Source organism: Sminthopsis crassicaudata, chromosome 5, assembly GCF_048593235.1.
Source record: "Sminthopsis crassicaudata isolate SCR6 chromosome 5, ASM4859323v1, whole genome shotgun sequence".
NCBI lineage: Eukaryota > Metazoa > Chordata > Mammalia > Dasyuromorphia > Dasyuridae > Sminthopsis > Sminthopsis crassicaudata.
In genome coordinates this window covers 24720727-24740662 of record NC_133621.1, presented here as the reverse complement: position 1 = coordinate 24740662, position 19936 = coordinate 24720727, and the positions used below count along the sequence as shown (strand labels likewise).

Here is a 19936-nt window from a genome sequence, read left to right as displayed (position 1 = left end):
AGTGAGGACATTTGGGCTGTAGTACCATGGACAGTCCCTACATCTGTCATATAAGCTTGCATTTGAAGAGCATTTTCCAACTTACATAAAGCTTCACATATATTAGTTTGTTTGAACCTCACAGGAAAGCTGGGAAGTAGACAACACAGATATGATTGTGGGTGTATAGCTGATGAAACCACGGCTGAGAGAGAGTCATTTGTCCAGAATCACAGAAGAAGTTAGTGGCTGAAGGGGAATTTAAGCCCCAGGGAGGGGAAGTAGTCTCTTTGGAGAAATAGTTCAAGTGTATTCTCCATCACTATGAAACATGAGCCTTCAGGGAAATCATTTAATGTCTTTGGGACTCAGTTTACTCCTCAGTAAAAGGTCTAAATATAGGACTTGTGTCACTCCTCAGTAAAAGGTCTAAATATAGGACTTGTGTCAAGCTCCTGGCTGAGGAAACACTTCCTACTAATGCAGGGTTAGCACATTCTCTGTAATTTACAGCCTGTTTCCTAGAGCAGTGTTTTTCAAAGTGTGGTGCAGAGGCTCCTTGGAAGTCCCAAGATCCTTTCAAGGCAGATATGAGATTAAAACTATTTTCATAATAATATTGAAGTTTTGATTTTTAATGCAATAAATATCAATATAGTACACCTAAACAAAAGCCCTTTGGGGAGGAGTATCCAATGATTTTTAAGATTGTAAAGAGGTTCTAGGGCCTCTAGAGTTCTGAGTAGTTCAGTCTCTAGAGTTATAGAGCTGGGGTTTGTAAAAGTAGAACTTGAATCCTGATATTGCAGTCTTTGAGGATGGCTTCTTATCTACTGCTATGTACTGCCTATCAGCTTTCTCATTTCCTCATCAGTAAAATAAAGATTATAATACCTGTAATTTAAGTCTTGTGTGCTTGTTGTAAATATCAAATGAATTGCTATGTGTAAAATGTTTTGCAAACCCTAAAGCATTTCTATTCCCTGTGCATTTGGTATTACCATTGGGAGGATGACCTTTTGGGTCAATCCCTTACTCTCTCTCAGCCTTAGTTTTTGCATCTTACAAGTGAAAGGGTTGAGTTAGATGATTTTCAGAGCAGTGCTAATGCAGCATCCTTTGAGTTGCTTCTTCACTAATTATTTATAAGAAAGAGCAATTTGAACTTGATAAAATATATTTCAGGTATTTTCTGAAAACAACTTAGCCCAGAAGCCTATATATTATAAACTTGGCTATTTCAGGAGTTACCAGTGGAAGTCGTTGCAAAGGCCATTGGGAAGGTGGTAATTTTGTGGCAGGGCAAAGTTATTTTTCAAAATCACTAATCATCTCTCCTTGTATGCTACAAAGCATCTGAATCTATTCTGGACTTGCTATTGCAGAAGCAGCTTGTGAATATATCTCTTTGGATAGTATGGTTGGATTCAAATGTAAGCTTCTGGAAGGAACTACATGTTCTTTTCTTTGTGTTCCCCAGAATGTGGATCAGAGTAAGTGCTTAATTAATGCTTATTGGTTAATTTTTCAGTGATTGAAAAAACTTTGTGTTTGGAGTTAGAAAAATCTAAGTTCCAATCTCTAGTTGTCACTTATAAGTTATGTGATCTTGGACAAGTCATTAAGCTATTTAAATGTATTACTTTATCTATGAATTAGATGTTTGCATTAGTTGTCTCTAAAACACCTTCTGGTTCTTCAATCTAAGATCACTCTGGAAATATAGAACCATAGATTCAGAACTGGAAAAGACCCTTAAGAAAAAATAGAGCTTAAATCCTTCGTTTTGCTAGTAAATGCCAAATATCTGACACTGGATTTGAACTCAGTATCTCCTGACTAAAGAGCCAGTGCTCTATCTCTATCTATTGTACTACTATGTGCTCCTTGCATTCTCTCTTTTGATCAAACAATAGCAGAACAATAGTTTGATCAAACTCAGGCTCTCAGAGTCCAGTTGCATCAAAATTGGATAGAAGGGGTCAAGAGAACCATATTTTCCATTCTTCTATGTGCAAACTATTCAAAGTCAGCTGAATTATAGAGACCACTAGTGTTTCCTCTTTCATTTTAGATTGCAGTAGGCAGTAAGGACAAAACAATAGAAATTCACTATTGAAAGAACCAAAGACTATAAGCAGCTTGCCAGGATTTGAATTCAGGTTCTTTGATTTCAAATCTCAGACTCTTTCAATTACTATTTCTTTGTAGTACAATTCATGTGTAAGGATTTGAAAAGGCTACAAGCACCTATGAGGAAATAATAGTAAGGTTGAAAAAGAAAACAGATCAACAGGAGGTGGATGGGTTCCTAGGAAGTCTCACAATTAACATGTAACCTGCTAAATAATAAATATAAACATTAGCAAAAAACTGTGGTGATCATCTTGCTGGAGAGAAAGGCCAAAAAGGAACATTGTCTCAGCATGAAAAAAAAACCTTTTTTGTCTGTTTTGTTGTTGTTGTTGTTGTTGTTGTTGTTGTTGTTGTTGTTGTTGTTTTTTGTTTTTTGTTTTTTGTTTTTGTTTTTGTTTTTGTTTTTCAGAGAGAATTAGATAAGAAGAATTTTAAAAATGGTTTCCAAGGATTTAAGGACCTTTAAGGAAGAAAATTCTCATTCACTATAGGAACCATAGGTAGCAGATTCCCACCTCAATCCCTCTTTCTAAGTCATGGAATTAGTTTAATAACTTCTTTCACAAAATAAACTTGAAAACAGGAGAAACAATTATCTTTTTAATTTATTTACTTCTTGTGACTTTTTTGTTGTTGTGCAGAACTCCCAGTGAGGAAATTTCCTGTATCAATGAATATCTGCAACTTCTCTTATAATTGTCTGAATTAGAAAGCTTCTTGGGACACTGAGTTAAATGAGAGGGAATTTAAAATGCACTTAGCAAATGCCTGGAACTTAGTAGGTGCTTTATAAATGCTTGTTTCCCTCCTTCCTGGGTGAAGTGACTTATCTGTAGTCTTTTTGACCCTGAGGCCATTTCAGTATCTATGATGCTATGCAGTTGTCTGAACCGGCTTGTATAAAGAGGTAAACATAGGCTTTAATAAGGTTTGCTGATATTATATGGATGAAATCTACCTCTGGTCCATCTCACAGAAAAACTATGGAGGAAAATGATAGATTTCTGCTCAGTACTGCTAAAACTTTATTGGAAAGGCATTTTATTGTTATTTTCATTTTTTCCTAGCATTATTTTTTTATTGGAGCAAATATTAAAGTTCTTTCAAAGGTAAATTTCTGTTATTTTATACTCCCTATCCACTGCAATCCAAATTGAGAGAAAAAACCAGTGTTCTCCGTGATTCAGGAAGGAAAAAAAGGAAGAAAAGAAGGAAGGAAGGAAGGAAGGAAGGAAGGAAGGAAGGAAGGAAGGAAGGAAGGAAGGAAGGAAGGAAGGAAGGAAGGAAGGAAGGAAGGAAGGAAGGAGGAAAAAGAGAGAGAAGGCAATTCAAAGTTCTGATATCAATTCCCTTACTCTGCAGATGAAAAAACTGAGACCTAAAGAAGAGAAATAGGTTTGTCAAGGTTACACAATAGTAACCAAATATTCATTTCCCTTTTCTAAATCATACAATTTTTTAAAACAACTTTTTTTTTCACAAAATAAACTTAAAAACAGGGGAAACAATTATCTGGACTGGAAAATGAATGCAGGTTCTGCCTCCAAATGGTACACTATCTACTATTCTATATGACTTCTGTGCAAAGCTAGATTAAGGATCTATAGGCTCTCATGGCTTTTATTATAGATAGGCCCTTTGGCAGAAGCAGTTTGTGCTGAGTGTATTTCATTTCACAATGAAAAAGAAATGTCAAAAAAGTTGATCATTTTAATATCTTTGACTTTATAAAAGGAAAAAGGATGTTGCTGTGACTTTCTTTGCCTTTTTATATGAACATCATGCCCATCCTTCAGACAGTCATAGATAAATATATCCCAGTTGTATAAATTATAGTGTATATTTACATAGTAAATATTTATATTGTATATATACTTTGGAATGCACAAATCTATTCCAGTTACATGTTATTAACTGAAAAAGGAAGTGGGATCCAAATCTTTTTTATAGATCCTATAGTTTCTATTGGTCCTAAGCATTGCTCTGACTATGCCTTATGGAGGATGTAGCTTTCTCCATGTAACCTGAAATGGGTCACTACATCTTTATAGATTTTGGTTTCTTCATCTGTAAAAAGGGGCAAGGTTTGATGGTATGAGCTCCTATTTCTCAATTATGGATCCCGAGTTCCTGAAATGCTTCCTTTCTAAAATTACCGTTTTAGAACTAGACAGGGTCTATGGTCATCCAATCCACTAACATCATCATCTTGTATGATTATTGCCTTGAATGACCTACCATTTATTGACTGTTTTGGTTGGGGAGGATAGAAGAGAGTACATTTTGAAGAAATATGGATGGATTATGGGACTGCTGAATAAACGATCACTCTTTACCATGTTGACTCAACTAAGAAGCTTCCTGTCTTTGATCATTTGTTCAATTGTTTTTTTTGTGTCTGACCCTTCATGATCCCATTTGAGGTCTTCTTGGCAAAAATACTGGAGCAATTTGTTATTTCCTTCTCCAAATTATTTTACAGATGAAGAAATTGAAGCAGAGGGTTAAGTGACTTACCCATTGTTAGAGAGATGCCCAGTAAGATGCAGGATCTGACCTTGCATCCACTAACTTCATTTCCATTATATCCCATGACCTAGAATTGGCATTATCCCATTCCTTCCTCTTCTAAATTCTAAATGTGTATAGAATTGTGAATATTCAGAAGACTTCCAGATTTTCCTCTAAAGCCAACAGAAGGCCAGTCACTCGACTGTCCAGATAAAGTCATTTTAGCAGTCTACACCTCCCCTCCCATCCAGAGAAAGGGAGAATGAAGCTAAATTAAACCAACCTGCTTCCAAAGTATGCATATTCATTTATCAGTCCAAATTGAGATGTGAGGCATGTAGCCCTACCAGATGCTCCACAAAACCGCACATCTGGAAACAGAAAGAATGGGACACTTTTCTCCTGTGGGAGAAGTAGTGTGGAGTAGGGAAGAGAGTCATTATTTTGAATATGCTCATAAGTCTACTTGCTGTCTCCTTTGATGGCATGTTAGCCTTATGGGACAAGGACTGCTGGCTCCTTAAATTCCCAAAGTATCTTAGCACAGTGCCTATCTAGTTCACGATGTGGAATCAGAGGAATTGGGTTCAAATTCTGACTCTGCTAACTTTTTCTATGTGTGTCTCCACTTCAATTTCCTCATCTGCAAAAGCTGGGGAAGAGGAACTAGAATAGATTTCTTAGGTCCAATTCACTTTTAATTCTGTAGATGTGCTCTTTATATCCTATTTAATTAATCTTCCTGCCCTACCTTTTTTCTTTCTTTGCCTCTGTGTGTGTGTATGTGTGTGTATGTGTGTGTGTGTACTTGTGTACTCCTTTCTCCTCTCTTCTCTCTGTCTCTCATTCTTTCTCCCTCCTTTCCTCCCTCTCTTCTTTCTACCAGCCCTCTGTGTCACTCTCTCTCTCTCTCTCTTTCTCTGTCTCTGTTTTTCTTTCTTTCTCTCTGTCTGTCTCTGTCTCTCCCTCTGAGTATGTCTCTATCTCCTCTCTCCTCTGTGTCATATCTTTCTCTCAATAGGCATGTGTCTCCACCTCTCTCCCCTCCTCTCTCTCATTCCCTCTCCCTTCATTTTTCCTTTCCTTATTTCTTCCATTCCTCTCTATCTCTCTGTCTCTATCTTTCCCTTCTTTTTGTCAATTGAAATAGGTCTTTTCTTGCCTCTTCATGTGATGTAATTTACCCCATTTTACCTTCCTCTTTCTCTTTTTCTACTGCAATTCTTTTTCTACCCCTAGTTACTTGTTTTATATTATCACAGTAAAGTCAAATTATACATACACTCTCTAAGTATATCCCTAACAAAGATATAGTTCTCAAGAGTTAATCAATTCATCTTCCCATATAGGCATGTAAACACGTAACCTTTAAAAACAGACTTTTTTCCCTTCCCTTTTTTTAATGCTTTTCTTGATTTCTGTATTTGAAGATCAAATTCTCTTTACAATTCTGATCTTTCCATAAAAATAAGTGAAAATACACTACTTTATTCAATGTCCCATCTTTTCCCCTGAAACGATAATGCTTAATTTTGCTAGATAGTTGATTATTAGCTGCAATCCAAGTCCCTTTGTCCTCTGAAATATCATATTCTAGGCCCTTCAATCCTTTGAAGTGGAAGCTGCTATGTCCCGAGTAATCTTTATTGTGGCTCATTGGTATTTGAATTGTTTATTTCTGACTGCTTGTAGCATTTTCTCCTTGACCTGATAATTCTGGATTTAGCTAAAATATTCTTCATCATTTTCATTTTGTTCTTTCTTTTAGGAGGCAATTGGTAGATTCTTTCTATGGCTATTGTACCCTTTGGTTCTAGAATATCAAGACAGTTTTCCTTGATGATTTCTTGAAAGATGCTGCCTAGATAACATCTTTCATCATCATTAGTTTCCAGAAAGTCCAGTAATCCTTAGATTGTCTCTCCTAGATCTATTTCCCAGTTTAGTTGCTCCTTCCAATCAGGTATTTTACATTTTCTTCTATTTTTTCATTTTTAAAAAAAAATTCTTACTGATTCTTGATGTCACATTAAGTCATTCATTCACTTACATCTGTTCAATTCTAATTTATACTGAATTATTTTCTTCTGTTAGCTTTTTAAATCTCCTTTTGCATTTGGCCTATTGAACTTTTAAAAAAGTTGTTTTGTTCATTATTTTTTTCCATTACACAAATTCTGTTTTTTTGAGTTTTCTTTTTCCATTTTGCTAAAACTATTCCTTAAAGGTGTTTTTTTTTTTCCAGATTATTTCTGTGTTTCCTTTTCCATAACTCTCATTTCCTTTCCTCATTTTTCCTCTCTCTGTCTCTCTTTCTCTCTTTCTGTCTCTATCTCTCTCTTTCTCTCTGGATTTTTTAATATCTTCTTTTACATTAAAACTTTTTTATTTTCAAAACATAAGCATAGTTAATTTTCAACATTCATTTTTGCAAAATCTTGTAAAAACATTTTTTTCTTAGGGAGTTGGTTAATAACTTGTTTAATTTCTTTTTCTAAAATGAGACTATTCTATTAATCTGTACAATTTGCAATTTTATAAGTATTCACCATTTCACTTAGATTATCAGATTTATTTGCATACAGTTGGGCAAAATAGTTTCTAATTGCTCTAAATTCCTCTTCACTATTGGAAAGTTCAATCAACTCTTAGTTTTCTTTATTAGTTCACTAGTTTTCTTACTTTTTTCCTGAGGCAATTGGGGTTAAGTGACTTGCCCAGGGTCACACATCTAGGAAGTGTTAAGTGTTGGAGACCAGTTTTGAACTCAGGTTCTCCTGATTTCAGAGCTAGTGTGCTATCCACTGTGCCACCTAGCCACCCCATTTTCTCACTCTCAATTTTATTAATCTCCTCTTTTATTTTTCAGAATTTCAAATTTGGTACTTAATTGGGGTTTTTTAATTTAATTTTAACATACTTTTTGAATTCTTCCAAAAGAGTCTTCTGAGATGGAGACCTTCTTATATCACCTTTTGAGACTTTATCTGGAGATGTTTTTGCTTTTAGGATCCTCATGTTTTGAGCTATGTTCTTCTCTGTCACTATAAAAGGTATCTATAGTCAGAGCTCTTTTTGCTTTTTTGCTCATTTTAAAAGTTTGAGGTCCACTCTTAGGGCAAAGGGGAAATTGGAACAGGTAACAGGGGCTTCATCTTGCCTTGGGATGATTGCTGAGGCAGTTGGGGTTAAGTGACTTGCTCAGGGTCACACAGCTAGGAAATGTTAAGTGTCTGAGACCACATTTGAACTCAGGTCCTCCTGATTTCAGGGATAGTGCTCTATCCACTACGCCACCTAGCTGCCCCTGGAAAAGAAAATTGAAAACAAAACTGCTGACTGCTCATTCCTAGATGTGGACTGAGGGGCAGCTGATAAGAAAGAAAAAGAGAAACCTTAACCCTAATTTTGCGATGGATATCTGGTTTCAGTTTCTGAATTGTGTGACTTTGAACATGCTTCCTTTTTTTTTTTTTCTAGACTTCAGTTACCTAATTGGCTAATAGTTATTATTTATATGATGCACACAGGTATATAAATTACTTTACAAATATTGATCTCATTTTATCCTCACAAGAATCCTGAGAAGTAGTTATTATTTTATTCCCATTTGACATATAAGAGTTAAGAGACTAAGTGTCAGAGATTGAATTTGAACTCAAGTCTTCATGCTTTCAGATCTAATACTTATCTGGAGAATAAGGGAATTCCAAAGTTGGTTTATCCCTGAAGTTTGATTATCCTTTGTCTCATTGAAAACATGGCTGGTTTTGAAGGCAGGAAGATCTGGATTAAAATCTCAGCTCTGGCACTTACATGTAATTTTACACAGGTTTCTTTCATTTAATTATACCTTTCTGCCTCAGTTTCCTTATCTGCAAAATGAGGAAGATGGCCTATTTGACCTTGAAGGCCTTTTCCAAGTCCAAGTCTAACTATGTTACAATTACAATACCTTTAAGAATCCCCTAGGAGGTGCCCTTCTAACAGGATCAGGAACTTTCAGGTTGGAATGGTATTAGAAAAAGGCAGGAGCCCTTTTGAATTTAACCTTGTAGAAGATGACCATTATTAGAAGGCTCTTAGCTAAGAGTCTGAGCCCAGAGTCTTAATTATGGACACTGGGGCTTTCTTGTCCTGGGTCAGCAGTAAATAACATCCTGTAGGGAGCTGTCTCATGACTCTTAATTTTTCCTATAAAATAGACAAGGACATCATTATAAATTTTTACCTTCACTGTGCAAGAACTTTGAGAGTTTCTAAAATATGGGATATTCAAAAGTTGCATAAATTATATTGATTGATTTTTCTGTGTTACAAAGAAAGGCTCACAGAAATGAAGAGGGGTCAGAGAATAAATCTGGAGATACATAGTATTCCTAGAAAGAATAAATAAAGTAAAATACAGGGAGAAATAATAATATAAGAGATACTCTTTAACCAGACATTTTATTTTTGGTGGTGGTGGTGGTAGTGGGGGCCTTGCCATGCCTGAAAATCATTTCTATTACAGGCCAATTGGGCAGTCCCCCCACTTTATGTTAGCCCAAGTTATCTCCAACATGGGAATCCTGTAAAGAAAGCAAATTATAATTTCTAAGCAAAATCAGAGTCTGGATAAAAGCAGTGTTATTACTAGTATTGACCCCAATGACATTCTCTAGAAGTGCCTCCTGGAGGCTTAGGGGTGATTCAGCATTTCTGGAGGACTTTGATCTTACCAATTAATTCAAACTTCTATCATTCCTATTATATTTGTTTAAAGCTTCCCCAGAACTTTATATTCATTATTTCATTTGCTCTTCATAATGGCCTTGGAAGGTAAAGGAGATGAGAGTTGGTCTCCGACCTTACCAGGAAGGGAGAGGAATGAAGATTTCTAATTGGATGACTATTTACTCCGAGCTCCTCATTTTAGTTTTGGACTAGGCCCAGAGAAGAGGATTTGACTCCAGATCAAGGTTTTTTTTTTTTTTTTTTTTCATTGTACCCTGATGTTTCTCTAAGATTCAGAGAGCTTTAGATACTTAGCTCACGGTCACGCAGCCAGTATGTGTCAGTTGGGATTCAAATTCAGGTCTTGTTGACTTGAGCTTTTTTTGCCCAATTATGTCTCTCTCCATTCCTTTTACATTAAAGATTACTTCCTTCTTTCTTAATGTGAATTTTTCGATCACCCCTTTAATAGCACCAATGTCCCCAAAGGCAGGTAACTCCACTAGAGAGAATTATGGTGAGGGAGGAGACAGAGTCTCAGCTCTGCTTCAGCAGGGTGATGTATCAGAGTCACCCTCAATATTCAACCCAACAACGCCAACCCTAATTGTTTTCTGGGAACAGTGACTGTTTAAAATGCTTCATCCGAATCAAATCCTTCTTTCTGTGACTCAGAGCATCAGTCAGCTGTGAAGGAGGTGAGCCTTTAGCATAGTTCTGTGCTCTGTTGGGTAACTAGCCCACAAAAATTAAAATTCTAGTGTATGTTGGGCCTTGAAGACCATTCAAAGCTAACCAGGTTACCTTATCCTAAGCACAGCCCTCCTGGGGCTGGGGTAATTAGACCAGAGTGGAACCACAGGTCAAGAACAATCAATGGCTGCAGTAACCGGGGTAAGGTGACCCCAGACCAAGTAAACCAGCTTAGGGCAGCCCAGGGCAGAAAAACATGGCTCTAGAGAAGTCCATTTGTGTTCCCCTTCCCTAGTGACACAGCCTTTCTTGCTAAGGATGTGACTCAGGTTAGAGACCTCACATTGATAACAATAAACTTGCTTCTTTGCCATGAATCATAACGAGGTCATTAGTACTATTTTCCCTCCCCCAGTCCCCTCCCTCTCCAACTAGACAAGAGAAGATGAGTTTTCAGGAGGAGTGATTGATTTGTACTTTTCAAATTCAGACTTTTCAGATGTTGCCTTGCTTAAAACCCAGGCAGAGATTCTGGACAATTTCTGGGCACTCTGGACCCCTTTTCGCAGTCAGTCTGGGGAAATCTGTGCAGCCCTTCTCAGCATCATGCTTTTAAATAATTGAAGGAAATGCTAAAGTTTCATTAGAAGTGAATGATGATATATGTGTATACATATACATACATACATATATATATATATATATGTACATATATATATATATATATATATATACATATACATATATATATATATATATACACACACACACATACATATATATTTAAATCCAATTTCACAGACCCCATAAAATTACCCTTAGTCTCCTTGGGGATTCCAGGATAATACCACATAAATTTAGCGTAAATCCCTGTTAAAAAGAAAGAAAGAAAGAAAGAAAGAAAAGAAAAGGGAGAAAGGAAAAAGAGAAGAGGAAAGAGAGAGAGAGAGAAATAAGAAGGGAGGGAATGGGGAAGGACAAGGAAAGGGGGAGGGAGAGCAAAGAGAGAACAAAGAGAGGAATGGAAGAGAAGAGAGAGGAGAGAAAACAAGGGGAGGAGAGGGGAGGAAAAAAGATGAGAGGGAAGGGAAAAGAAGAGAATAGAGGAGAGGAGAGAGGAGGGAAGGAGAAAGAAGGAGAGGGGAAAAGAGAAGAGAGAAAAGGAGAAGGGATGGGAGGAAAAGAGAGGATAGGAGAGGGGGAAAAGAAAGGGAATGGAAGAGGAGAGGAAAAGGAGAGGAAGGGAAGGGAGAATTAACAGTAAATAAGTGATGGAAAAGTGGGCAGTAAAAGGTCTCTTATTGGAGTCTCTATTTTATCTCCTGTCCTTATCTATGTTTCTACAACTCTGTTCCCTTCCTCCTTCTTTATTCTACTTCTTCCCTTCAAGAACCCTGGCTCAAATGGTACCTTTTGCACTTATTAGTCCTTGAATCTGAGTCTCAAGCCCATAATGTGTAAAATGAGATAGATGCAAGCTATAGTCGCTCACCCTGCTTCAGAGGGAGCCGCTGTAGGGGGAGCCTCCAAATCTTCCCTTTGGAAAGCTGCCCTGGCTCTCCCTAGACCTGTTTTCTGCCAAACCTTTCTGAAGTTGATTCCTGAGTGAGATCTTCATCCCGGCTTAGGGTTCAGTGTGGCTGATTTGGTCCCAAGGCTTCCTCAATGACCGGGCAGAAAGAGGCTGGTTCTTAAAGTCAAAAGACTTGGGTTCCAGGCTAAGCAAGGGTTCAGTGGAGGTGATCTGAGATAAGTCACTGGCCTTTCCTGAGCTCAACTACTTCTGTCACACAGGGGTATGGATACAAAGCATGATATAAACCACAAAGTGCTCTCTCTGTGTAAGTTTTCACTTGGCTCAAAACAACAATAATAGCTAGAATTTCTCAGATGCTTTAAAATTTACAAAGTAATTTCCATTGGTCCTCACAGCATTCCTGTGAGGTGAGATGATAGCAAAAGCACCAGATTTGCTGTCAAAGCACTGAGCTTCAAATCCTGGATTGACCAATGACCAATTACTACCTGCACAACTCTGGGCAGGCCACTTAGATTACTACGTCAGTATTAGGAGATGGATGAAGTCATTGATTTCAGAGATTTCCTTCCAGCTCTGGATCTATGATCCTAAAATTGGCCATCCATACTATGTGTACAAGCATACAAGAGGCCTGTCACAGGACTCTTTCAGCATCCCTCTTAGACAGTGGATGATTGATTGTTATTCTTTTTTTGTGGGGGAAGGAGGCCTCAAGTCACTTTGGTCAAACACTGTCTTGCCCTTTCTGCCATGATTGCTCCCCCCGCCCAATCACCAGACAGTTTTAACCCATGTTTGTTTTATTTTGAATTGACAGTTATCAACTCAAAATGGAAAGAAAGCAAAATGTTTGTAAAGAGATCAAAGGAACATAGAATGATCATTTTGGAGCTGGAAACAAATCTAGTGTTTTTTGCAGATGAGGAAACTGAGGCTGTTATTACAATAACACAAATAATATTAGAGATGGGACTCTGCTTTCAGAGACAGTCCTCCTATCATGGTCACAGCTGCATATTTGAAGGGGTTCGAAGAGCTGACACAGAAATTAGTAGATGACATTTATGGAGTGTTCTGTGCTTTTGCAGGACATTTTACATATAATACCTAATTTGAGTCTCACAATAACCCAATAAAGTGGATGTTTTTAAAAATTTCTTTCTCATAGAAGAAAAAGCATAAATCACATAAGTTAGGCCACAAATAGGCTGCATATTAAATATGAGAATATTAAGATGAAAAGTAAGACTTAAACCAAAATCATCTTGACTCCAAGATCAGCCTTCTCACCATTGTACTGTGTTGCCTCTTTACTCCTATTTCACAGATGGAAAAACTGAGGCTTAAACATATTTTTTAGTTTGTTTGTTTTTGTTTTTTTCTAAGGCTGGGCTTAAGTGACTTGCCCAGGGTCACACAGCTAGGAAGTGTTAAGTGTCTGAGACCAAATTTGAACTCAGGTCCTCCTGAATTCAGGGCTGGTGCTCTATCCACTGTACCACTTAGCTGCCCCAAGACTTAAACATGTTAAGTGACTTGTGTTAGGTCATGCTGTTTTAAGTATCTAGGGCAGGATTTTAACCTGAATCTTTCTAAGTCCAGATTCAGGACTCTTAAGTGCAGATTCTATGCAGAGATGCACTTAAAGGGGCTTTGAAAAGTCACTTTCTACAACAATGGTGGACCTTGTGATACCAATCCAAGTTTCTGAAAGGATAAGGTAGAGTACAATCAATCATTGCTCATCTCAATAGAGTACTTCATGCCCATTACTTCCCTGGACCCTTGTAACAACAATGTGAGTTTGAAGGGCAGACATCATCACCCCCATTTTGGATGTAAAATAGTGATTCAGAAAAGAGCAAGGAACTCTTCAAGATCACACTGATCATACAGTAAAGGGCATAGGGATTTAGATTCAAGTCATCATTGCCTCCTTATTGCTTGCAAAAGCTAAGAAAATTATGCTTTGTAAGATACTTAAATATAGAATGCTGATGAATGCGTACTTTCCTTAGAAAATTTCAGGATCAGTGCATAGTAGATAGAGAACTAGACTAGTAGGGAGGAGACTTGGGTTCATGGGCCATCTCCAACATATATTGACTTTCTGACTCAGCAAAGGTGATTAACCATTCAGTGAAAAGCACATACAGATTTATATTGGTAAAGGAAGTTTCCTTACTGGGAGTTCCTATAGCAATCAAATCAGAATTCTGATCCCAGAAAAGATGGGGAAAAGAGAATGTCAGTATAGAAGAATAGCTTAGTTAAAATGGGTAAGGCACTGTGTTTGGAATCAAAAAAGGCTTATCTAATATATTAACTCAGCTATATGACCTTAGGCTTTGGGGACTTCTAGGTCTCAATTTTCTTATCTGGAAAATGAGAGGATTGCATTTAAAGACCTCTAGGGTCCCTCCCATTTCTAAATCTGCAATTCTTTGATCCAGTCTTGTCATTGTACACAAGGATTCCTAGCTATTAGAAATTCCAACCCTCTACCTTTGTTCACATTATTTTTCTGAATTTAATTCCTTTCCCTTAAAAATTGGAAGACGTGCTTTATTTAGACTTAGATTGACTTAAAAGTTTTATTTTTGAGAATTTCATAACATCATTGTGAATTATTGGACCATTCCCTGAATTGTCACCAAACAAGGCTGGAGAATCCCGATAGCAGTGTGAACTGCTGCTAAGCACATTTGGTGGGAGCCAGCCTCACATGAATACTACCGCCCATGCCCACATGAACACTATCAGCAGTCAGGGTTCTACAAATTTCCTCACATTTTTCCAATGAACCTCTCTGTCATTTCTATATAAATATATCTCACCCAGCTTGAGCTGCCTTCTGGATACAAAGGTAGAACTGGATGGACCTGTCATGATTAGAAATTCATTGTTGTGTTTAATAGGAAGATGCAACGTTTTTCTGCTTGGAGTTTGATGGTTTTTTAATATATGTGTTACATAATATTCTTATTACTGAGAAAATTGAAAAGGCTTGTGGTTCTTTCTTATCTGTAGATCTGGTTAGGAGGTGAAGACTTATACATGCTTTCAATAAATAAAAGGGACAGGGGGTTCATTGGGAACAGAACATTCTGTTAAAGCTTTTCAAGACACCCAGTACAGAACTAACAGCCCAAGAGAAAGACTTCTTTAGCAAATGTTGTTAACTAACCACATGAATGTTAAGGTTAATGCCAAAGTCATCCACTCCCTTTGTTCTTTTTTAATTTTTTTTTTTGTCATTCATTCACTCTTTTAAAAATCCCTTTGTACAGTTAAAGCATCTCCTTTCCATATCAACCCTTAAACAGTTACCAAGCCTTCCTGTCTGTGGCTATAAACCACAAAATATTAGTGTGATTTCTCCTTGCTGTCAAAACACAAGACTAAAGCGTATTTACATATCCATCGATTATTGTGAAAAGGAGAGGTGGCAGGGGGAGATGTAATTAAATTTCGTTGTTGTTGTGCTTTGAAGATATACCAGATGTGGAGGGAATGGTAGAAAGCATAAGTGCCTGCTGTATTGGAGTCTAACTAAATCGATATAACTCAAAAATGTTGTCCTTTATTGACGACTCTCTTGGGCCCCGGAGATTCATGTAGGAAACTCCCGTAATGTAGATAACTCCCACTGGTATTAATGAAAATTACCCATGTAATGATCCTCCTAATCCACATGGAATACCATCCACCTTGGAGCATTTTTAATTGTAACTTGCTTCCCAGAATTCTTCAATGGAAAGAATGCTGGTTCTCTAATCAAAGGACCTAGTAATCATCCTCATCACCAACAATACTACCACCCATCATCATCATAAATAATATATTTTATTCATTTTATAATATTTATCAGCATCATTACTACTATTACTACTAGTACCATTAGTACTAATATTATAAGTACAAGTTCTGCTGCCACTACTACTACCTAACTGTACATAGCACTTTAGGATGTGTAAAACACTTATATGTACACACACACACACACACACACACACACACACACACACACATATATATATTAGATATAAAATTTCATTGAAATTGAGATTGACAAATCTCTTGCCAACAACCCTAGGAGATAGATGCTATTATTGTCCCCATTTTCCCATGGAGAATACGAGTCTATGAGAGGTGGGGAGGAAGATGGTAAGTGTATAAGGCAGGATTCAAACTTACATCTTTCTTTATGACTCAAGTGTAGAATTCTAACCACCATGCAAACTAGTTGCATCTCTGGATCTACCCATGTGAACTTGAGCAAGTACCTTAAGCTCTTTCAGTCTCTGTTTCTTCATCTGTCAAATGGGAGGGGGATAGACTGGATCAGCCAATTAATCCACAAGCATTTATTAAGTAATAGGATCAGTCAGTTCACAAGTACCTACTGTGTGCTGGATACTATGAAGAGCACTGGGAATGGCAAAGGCGAGAACATGGACTGTCTTGAAGGAGTTCATGTTCTAATGGGGGATATAACAAATGACTAACTGATAAATAATTAACGGCATAAAAGCATATCCAGTTTAAATGGAAGGTAATCTTGGAGGGAAGCAGGGAGGGGACATGGAAGGAGGACAAGGGGTGAGTGATAGTTAGAGGAAATACCAAGTAAGGAATTGTACTGGCACATCTAGGGAGCAACAAGGAGATAATGTAGCTGAACATGGAGGATGGCAAAATATAAGAAAACTAGAAAAGTGGGCATGAGGCAGGTTTTAAATATGTAAAAAGAGTTTGGAGAGACAAAGAAAAAGAGAAATGATGCATAAGGTGCTTAAAATTCCTCCAGCTTTATCAAGTACCGATGTGTACTGGTACCAAACAGAATTGAAGTGATTTGTGGAGAAAGAGCTAGCAGCTCAGAAGAAGAGAAGATCAGGAGAGCTTCCCATTTAAGCCAAGCCAATAAATGACCTTTGAGGTCACTTCTGGTTTTATATTGATGATGCTTCATGATCTCCCTTTCCAAAATGAACTGTCTTTGTCTCCCCCCCCCCCTTTTTTTTTCTACAGGCATCTGTGGAAGAAGAGGGAGCAAGACACTCACACATTCATGGAAGTCTATTGAGCCCTCAGCTAAAGCAAGGAGGCATTCCTTTGACTTGGGCTGGACCCTTTGCCACCTTTGTTGGGGTAAATGAGGAATGGGCTTGTGATTATGCTGACGTCCCAGCATGCATTTGGTAGACCTGTGGTTAACTCGTTCCCTCTCCATGTGTCTCCTCCTACAAAGTTTTGTCCTTATGATACTGTGCTTTCATTCAGCCAGTATGTGTCCCAAAGGCTGTCTTTGTTCTTCCTCTGGAGGTTTAAATGTCACCTGTAGCAATGCGAACCTCAAGGAGATCCCCAGAGATCTTCCTCCTGAAACAGTTCTCCTTTACTTAGACTCCAACCAGATAACGTCCATCCCCAACGAGATTTTTAAGGACTTGCATCAGCTCCGAGTTCTCAATTTGTCCAAAAATGGCATCGAGTTTATAGATGAGCATGCCTTCAAGGGGGTGGCCGAGACACTCCAGACTCTGGACTTATCTGATAACCGCATTCAGAGTGTTCACAAAAACGCTTTCAACAACCTGAAGGCCAGGGCCAGGATCGCCAACAATCCCTGGCACTGTGACTGTACTTTGCAGCAGGTCCTGAAGAGCATGGCATCTAACCACGAGACAGCGAACAACGTCATCTGTAAGACTTCCGTGCTGGACGAACATGCCGGAAGGCCTTTCCTTAATGCTGCCAATGACGCTGACCTCTGTAACCTTCCCAAAAAGACTACAGACTACGCCATGCTGGTCACCATGTTTGGCTGGTTCACTATGGTGATCTCTTACGTGGTTTATTACGTACGGCAGAATCAGGAGGATGCCAGGAGGCACCTAGAATACTTGAAATCCCTGCCAAGCAGGCAAAAGAAAGCAGACGAAGCTGACGACATTAGCACTGTGGTATAGTATTGGGAATGACGACCTTTGAGATGGAAGATGGTTTTGGGTTGCGTTAGACTGAGTGGTTTACTTCCAACATCCATTGTATACATTTAAGACTTTACATTTCAGTTTAATTGAATTGCACCACTGTTGGACTTAAACAAAACCCTAACATTAAAATGATTTTAGTTTGGGTGACCTACACCATAATTTTTCCTCTGGTGGTATATTCCTAAGTAAGCTACTATGTAAACATTAGTTAGATTCATTTCACTATTTAATAATGAAATTTATTTTTTTAATTTAAAACCAAATAAAAGCCTAACTTTGAACCATGTAAAACAGAGTAATTTATTGGATAGAGATTGATGCTATGGATTCACCTGCCTTTTCTATACTCAGAGTTGACTTTTATGGGCCAAAAGCTCTCTCATAATGAAAGATGCATTAATACAACTTTCTGTAAATTGGGGAGCTGTACCTGAAGCATCTACTGAATAAAGATTCTCTCTTGGTCTTTTTAAAAAAAAAGAAAAAGAAATAAATTTTTGTTGATAACTTTTGTTTTTGTATTGCCTAAATTTCCCTCACATATCCTTCCCTCTCTTTGTTCCCAAAGTGGCTTAGCTATGTAAATACTGAGCCTCTGAAGAAGCCAACTTCCAACCGAGGTCTGAGGGTTTTCAAGCATCAACGCTTAAAAGCAAATATATAGAAGAGGGAGCCTGATAGGGGGGTGGGTGGGGGAGAAGCTGGATTCAGAATCTCAGGCCCTCAATTCAAATCCTTAACTACCTTGTGCCCTTGGACATGTTCATTAATTTCTTTGGCCTTAGTTTCCTCATCTTAAAATGGCCCCAGTCCCCTTCTAGTTCCAGAACTCCGACCCTATGATCTCTAATGGTTTCTTCTAACTCAAAAATCTAAATCTATTTTATATGGTATTCTTCCTCCTTCCCCACTTCCTCACACTCTCAAAAAAGGGAGTAGCTCCTGTTCACTAGAACCATTATCAGAAAACCCCCAATGGCATTTTGGTCAAGGACAGCAGAATCAGTGATGGGATGATCTGGATCTCATGTCACTTTCAGCTTGTCGGGGGAAAGCAATCATTTGGGGTTAAACCTAGATTGCAATCTAGGCTTCATCATGAAGCCAATAGAGCCTCTTAGGGAACCTCAGAGGTATTCCTGTAATACTGGATGTGTCTCGAGCATCTCTGGAAATCCAGTAGGAGGAAGCAAAGGTTATCCCTGGAGCACAACTATCTTGAAAACATTACTAAGAGGTTGGTGCCCCCTGGGGGCCAGCATTATTAGGCACTTTTTAAAAGTATGTCATGAGTCATGAAAAGGATGCTGCCCACATATAAGATAAAAGCTTAAAGTGATTTTTCCATATATTTATATACATGTGTGTATATATATATATATATATATATATATATATATATATATATATATATATACGTACATATATATATGTACATATATATACACGCACACATATATAAATAAATATATATAAATATATAGATGTATTTAGATATGCGTATGTCTATATGTGGCCACATATATTCATATATATTGGCCACATATATTCATACATATATATATGTAATTAACATATAATTACATCTATTTCCACATATATCAGCATTATTTGGAATCACAATCTTTAATTTCAAGGATTTATTATTTTTGCTGATATGAGGACATTCTTCATCAACTATAGTTCACCAATAACTCCCCATAGAATCCTAGATCTGGAGCTGGAAGAGACTTTACAATCTACTTAGTCCAATTCTCTCATTTTTACTGATGGAGAAACTGAGTCACAGAGAAGTGAAATCACTTTCTTAGGGTCACAGGGTAGCAAATGACAAAGCCAAGTTTTGAACCCTAGGCTTCTTCCTCCAAATCTAATTCTTTTTTTTCCACTGTACTAAGTCCTAGAGAGTTGTTTAAGATTTGGAGAGGTTACCACAGTCAGGAGCTAGCTAATAACTGTCAGCAGCAAGAATGGAAGCTAAAGTCAAGCATCTATCTTTTTTGTCGCACTCTCTCACTCCCTCATTCAAAGAAGATTGTTTTTAAGAGCTTCAGTTTGATTCTCGCTTTTGGAACTTGTTCCTTTTAAGAAGGAGCTTGAAGAATAGATATCTTTATGCCCTCATCAATGGGGACTTATTTTCCTGACCACTGAAAAATTATGTAAGCATTAGCCTAGTGGAAGTATTCATAAAGGCCAAATCAAATCCCTGAATAATGTTGTAAATCCCAGCACATACTTGCCTGGATATAGAGGAAGTTTCATTACTTGACTATTAACTTTTAATTCTCTGAATATCTACTACAAGGTCACTACATGGACAATTAAACATAGCCACTCCCTTATTCAGATTCCATTA

General features: G+C 37.6%; 1 protein-coding gene across 6 annotated transcripts in view; it reads left to right on the top strand.

The window, feature by feature from the left end:
* LRRC3B (leucine rich repeat containing 3B) overlaps window positions 1-18084 on the top strand; it is a 104955-nt gene extending 86871 nt beyond the window's left edge. For all 6 annotated transcript variants that reach the window (XM_074268195.1, XM_074268199.1, XM_074268200.1 and 3 more), the window contains one exon: window positions 16610-18084. In XM_074268195.1, coding sequence (XP_074124296.1) covers window positions 16771-17550 — 780 coding nt within the window. In that variant the 5' untranslated portion in view covers window positions 16610-16770 and the 3' untranslated portion in view covers window positions 17551-18084. The remainder of the gene's footprint in view (window positions 1-16609) is intronic.
* Window positions 18085-19936: the final 1852 nt, after the last annotated feature.